General features: G+C 33.8%; 1 protein-coding gene across 1 annotated transcript in view; it reads right to left on the bottom strand.

The window, feature by feature from the left end:
- Positions 1–1,484: 1,484 nt before the first annotated feature.
- The window catches only part of LOC101359011 (GAS2-like protein 3), a 26,406-nt gene continuing 23,670 nt past the window's right edge, over positions 1,485–4,220 (bottom strand). The window contains exons 4-5 of the mRNA XM_023728950.1: positions 2,990–3,158; positions 1,485–1,846 (exon numbers count right to left, since the gene is read on the bottom strand). Coding sequence (XP_023584718.1) covers positions 1,677–1,846; positions 2,990–3,158 — 339 coding nt within the window. The 3' untranslated portion in view covers positions 1,485–1,676. The remainder of the gene's footprint in view (positions 1,847–2,989; positions 3,159–4,220) is intronic.

The raw sequence follows: 4,220 nt of genomic DNA, 5'->3' as shown, positions 1-4,220 counted from the left end.
GGGTTGTTAACCAATGTCATAAAACAACATGTGTACTACTGTTTCATGAGAAACTATTTGTTCTGTAAGCCTTCACCTGAAGTACAATAAAATATTAAAAAGAAAACATTAGGAGAAAAAGATATCTTTAAAAATTACTGTATTTTATTTTCCATTAAGCATATTCCAGAAAATGATTCCTAGGAAAAAAATTAGCAGTAGGATCAAGCATTTCTAACCTTGCTCTTCTGAAAATGACATAAGGATCTTAATAAATAATAGCATTTTAATAATTCCAAGAACATTTCTATGGTACATCTCTCCATACACAGTTCAATAAAAACACATTACTGCTATGTTAAAGGTTAACAGAAACATTCATTTTTGCTTACTTCCTTATATGCAGATTCATAAATCTCAGATTCATTGCTCTCAGCCTCTTGAAGAAACTACCAAATACTGAAGTAGTAGCCCATCCTTAATTCAAGCTCTTCGAAAACTGATGGCATAAGTGTTAGAGAATCTTGATTTTTTTTTTAACTATCTGGCCCAAGAGTATTTAGATTATCCTCCTGAGAGTGAGGGTTTTTTGTTGTTGTTTTAAATTTTTATTTGAATAAGCAATCTGTGCATGATTTTAAAAATATGCAAAAGGTATAGTAGGATTATATGTCTCCCTCCCATCTCGACTCCTTTGTTCCTCTCCTTAGAGATAACCACTGTTAGCAGTTCCTTGTATGTCCTTCCTATTGGTATTATTTTCCAGAATTAAAACAGCCTTGAGAGTTTTCTTTTTTTTTTCCTGACTGTATATATATGATCATTACAAAAACAAAACAAAACAATATAGCCAAATACGAAGATGGTTAGCATCACCTAAAATCTTCTCATCCACATTTTGGTAAGGTATCTCTATGCTTATCTATACACATATCTGTATCTACAAAATGTTTCAAAACACGTTATTCTGCTATCTGATGGGTATGTGTGTATGCCTGCACATGTGCACACTTTTTCAATGTGACTGATGTACATCACCCACTGTCCCCCAAAAAGATGATACCACTTTATATGTCCACCAACAGTGCATGAGTATCCACACCCCAAACTCTTGAAAACACCTATATTTGATGAAAAGAGAGGAAACCATATCTACTTCAAATTATGACTTCAGAGTCAATGGAAGAAACCTATCTAAAATAATTATTATTTATTCAATTAATATTTATAGAACTTAACCACTAAGGCAATATGTGAAGAATATAAAGAAGATAAGAACAACTGTGCTAACTGTGCTAGATATGTTCCAGGAACTATCACAAGCTCTTTTCTTATTTAACTATCAAAACAATCCTATAAGGAAGGTACTGTTATTATCAGGAAGAGCTCGCTACCAGATCTCTGCTATGTACCATGCACTATGCTAGGCACCATACAGACATCACGTTTAATTTCATTGAGCCCTCACAAATACATCATATGAGACAAATGTTAACATTGCCATTTTATAAATAAAGACATTTTTAAGATGCTCAGAAAGGTTAAGTATATTATCCAATGTCTGGTTGGGGAGGAAGTTTACAACCTTGTAGAAATGATAAGTAATGTACACAAACAAATTATAAAATCACAGACTGGGCAGTGTTTTGTTCTGTTGTACATGGGGTCACTATGAGTCGGAACTGACTTGACGGCACCTAACAACAACTCTCTCTTTTGCCATTCCTCACCTCACTCAAACATTTACTTACCCCTGATTCTTCAGAGTTGCATGTTTTCACCATATCTTGAAGAACAGCAATCAGTTGGCATAGCAGTACTCCATTATCAAGTTCTTCTAATAATCTTTCTGCCTTAACTTCAATACCTAAAAACATACTTCAAAGTTATGATTCTTTTATGAACAGTAAATTCAAACAATATGGTAAACATTTAGTTAAACAGAATCAGATTACAGCTGAAACACTAGATGAATATCTGATCAGATTCCAAGTACTTACTCTTGGAAGGGAGGATTAAAACCAATGTCAAATTAAATGAAAGACAACTGAAACAAAAATATCTGTGATGGGGAAGTACAGAAAAACAGAGAAAATTGACATCTATTGTATCTCATTTTTATATAACCGAAGTATTTTATTTTTCAATATTCACTGTTAAGGCTCAGTTTTGATTCATGTACATCACTACTGCTTGCACAAGAGAAAGATTCTCTATAAATGATGGATTTTGTTGGAATTTAAAAATTACAGACAATAATAGAACAAACATGCAGAGAATACCAACTTTTCACCTCTAACATGCCTTTTATAGATGCATTATTCTTGCATAACGAACTTTAAAAATTGTCCAAATCATGAAACTGGTATCAGATGATTAGAGTGAGTGTGTTTAATTATTTTGGGATGGTCACAGATAGGCTTTAGGATATTCTTTTTTATGAAAAGCTTGGAATACTATGTGAAATTCTGTATTTAGAAGTGAAATTCTTCTGGGGAGAAAGTTCAAAGCACTCATCATACTCTCCAACAGAGTGAAGAACTACAGGAATGCCAAATATTCTCTAACCTGAGACCTCTCCCTAGGTTTCATACGCCTCTACCCCTCAGTGCCTCAGAGATACTAATCATTTTAACTACAGTATGTACTCCACTCAGAGTCTTATACAAGATTGAGGAAAATAATCAGTAAAATATAGATCTAAAAATTAGATTTATACACTTAAAAAATTTTTTTTTAATATTAACAGTGAAAATGGTAATTATTCAAAGTTCACTGACCTCTTCAGTTAAACCTCAAACTTTCTTACTATTCAAGCTCCAAGGTTCAGGGTAAATCAGAGCCTCTCTCCAAGCAGAATGAAAGCTTGATGAGAATAAAGACACTGAATATTTCATTCACTAGAGTATCCCAGACCTCCAGAACACTTATCCTTTGACAGAAAATAAGGCTCTCAATAAATATTGATTGAATACGAGAAAACAATTTTGGGTCTTTTTTCAAGCCTTACCTAATAAACCAGATAACCAGATTGACAGATCTTCTTGCATAGGCAACAGACTGGCTTCATGCCTCACAGCTATCCACTCATCATACTGACAAACATCAGCCAAACCTGGCCCATGTCTGGGAGTCAGAGGACTCCGTGGACTTAGAGGCAGATCTTCTCCAAACCATACCTAGAGAGAGAACATCAATCAACCTTTGTTAAAAGTCATCATAATCTATGTCTATTTTAAGTGATGAATTATAAATGGTATATAATATACACATATAAAACTACAACAGCTCACAGGAAATATATAAAGATGAATTCTAAACCATATATAATACACCGTATTTTTAGGCAAATACTGTGCACCTTCTATGTCTGTTTGGCAAATGCGCCACCTCCCTCCCTGCGAGGTATTTTTGTAAGCACACTATGCTAATTTTTTTTTACAGCAACATGTAAAACAATTGGCATAGCGGCGCTTATGAAAATACCTAGTAGGCGGAGGGCGCGGTGGGCAAACATAGAAAGCACACATTATTTGCATAAAAATATGGTACACATATAAAACTATAGTAGCTCATAGAAAATATATAAATATAAATCATTGCTGTTCTTCAAGACATGGTGAAAAATGCACAGAAAATATATACACATATAAAACTACAGGAGTTCACAGAAGCAAACTATTAGTCCAGATACTTGAGGCATTTTCAATATTCAATATTGTGGTCAATGTAAGTGAATCCTTAATTAATGAACAGATTCAACTATCAAGCCAAGTGAGTAATGGTCAGCAAATAAGAATTTTTCCTTGACTTGTTAGCTGAGTAATATTAACAAGTTACTTAACCAGAGTATCAGCATCTTAGCTGTAAAATGGGTTAATGATACCTGCCTTACAAGATACATCTTCATAGTACCTAGCATTGGGCCTAGCAAATAGCAGAGACTCAATAAATATTTGTTGAATGAATGGACAGCATTTTGTAAACTTTAAAACAGAGTGTTATCTAAAAAGAAAAGAATTTCCACTTTGGTTTATAACAGGAGTTGGCAAACTACAGCCTACAGGGCAAATCTAGTCTGCCACCTGTTTTTGTATGGTGCACAAGCAAAGAATGGTTCTCATATTTTAAAATCGTTGTTATATAAGAACCTACATAACAGTCTTGAGTTTTCCTATTGGCCCTCAAAGCCTAATGTATTTACTACCTGGCCAACCTCTGATTTAGAATAAAAATAGCAT

The sequence above is a fragment of the Trichechus manatus genome, unplaced genomic scaffold (genome assembly GCF_000243295.1).
Source record: "Trichechus manatus latirostris isolate Lorelei unplaced genomic scaffold, TriManLat1.0 scaffold00027, whole genome shotgun sequence".
In the NCBI taxonomy this organism is placed as follows: Eukaryota; Metazoa; Chordata; class Mammalia; order Sirenia; family Trichechidae; genus Trichechus; species Trichechus manatus.
The sequence above is the reverse complement of the archived record's forward strand: the minus strand, read 5'-3'. Positions and strand labels throughout refer to the sequence as shown.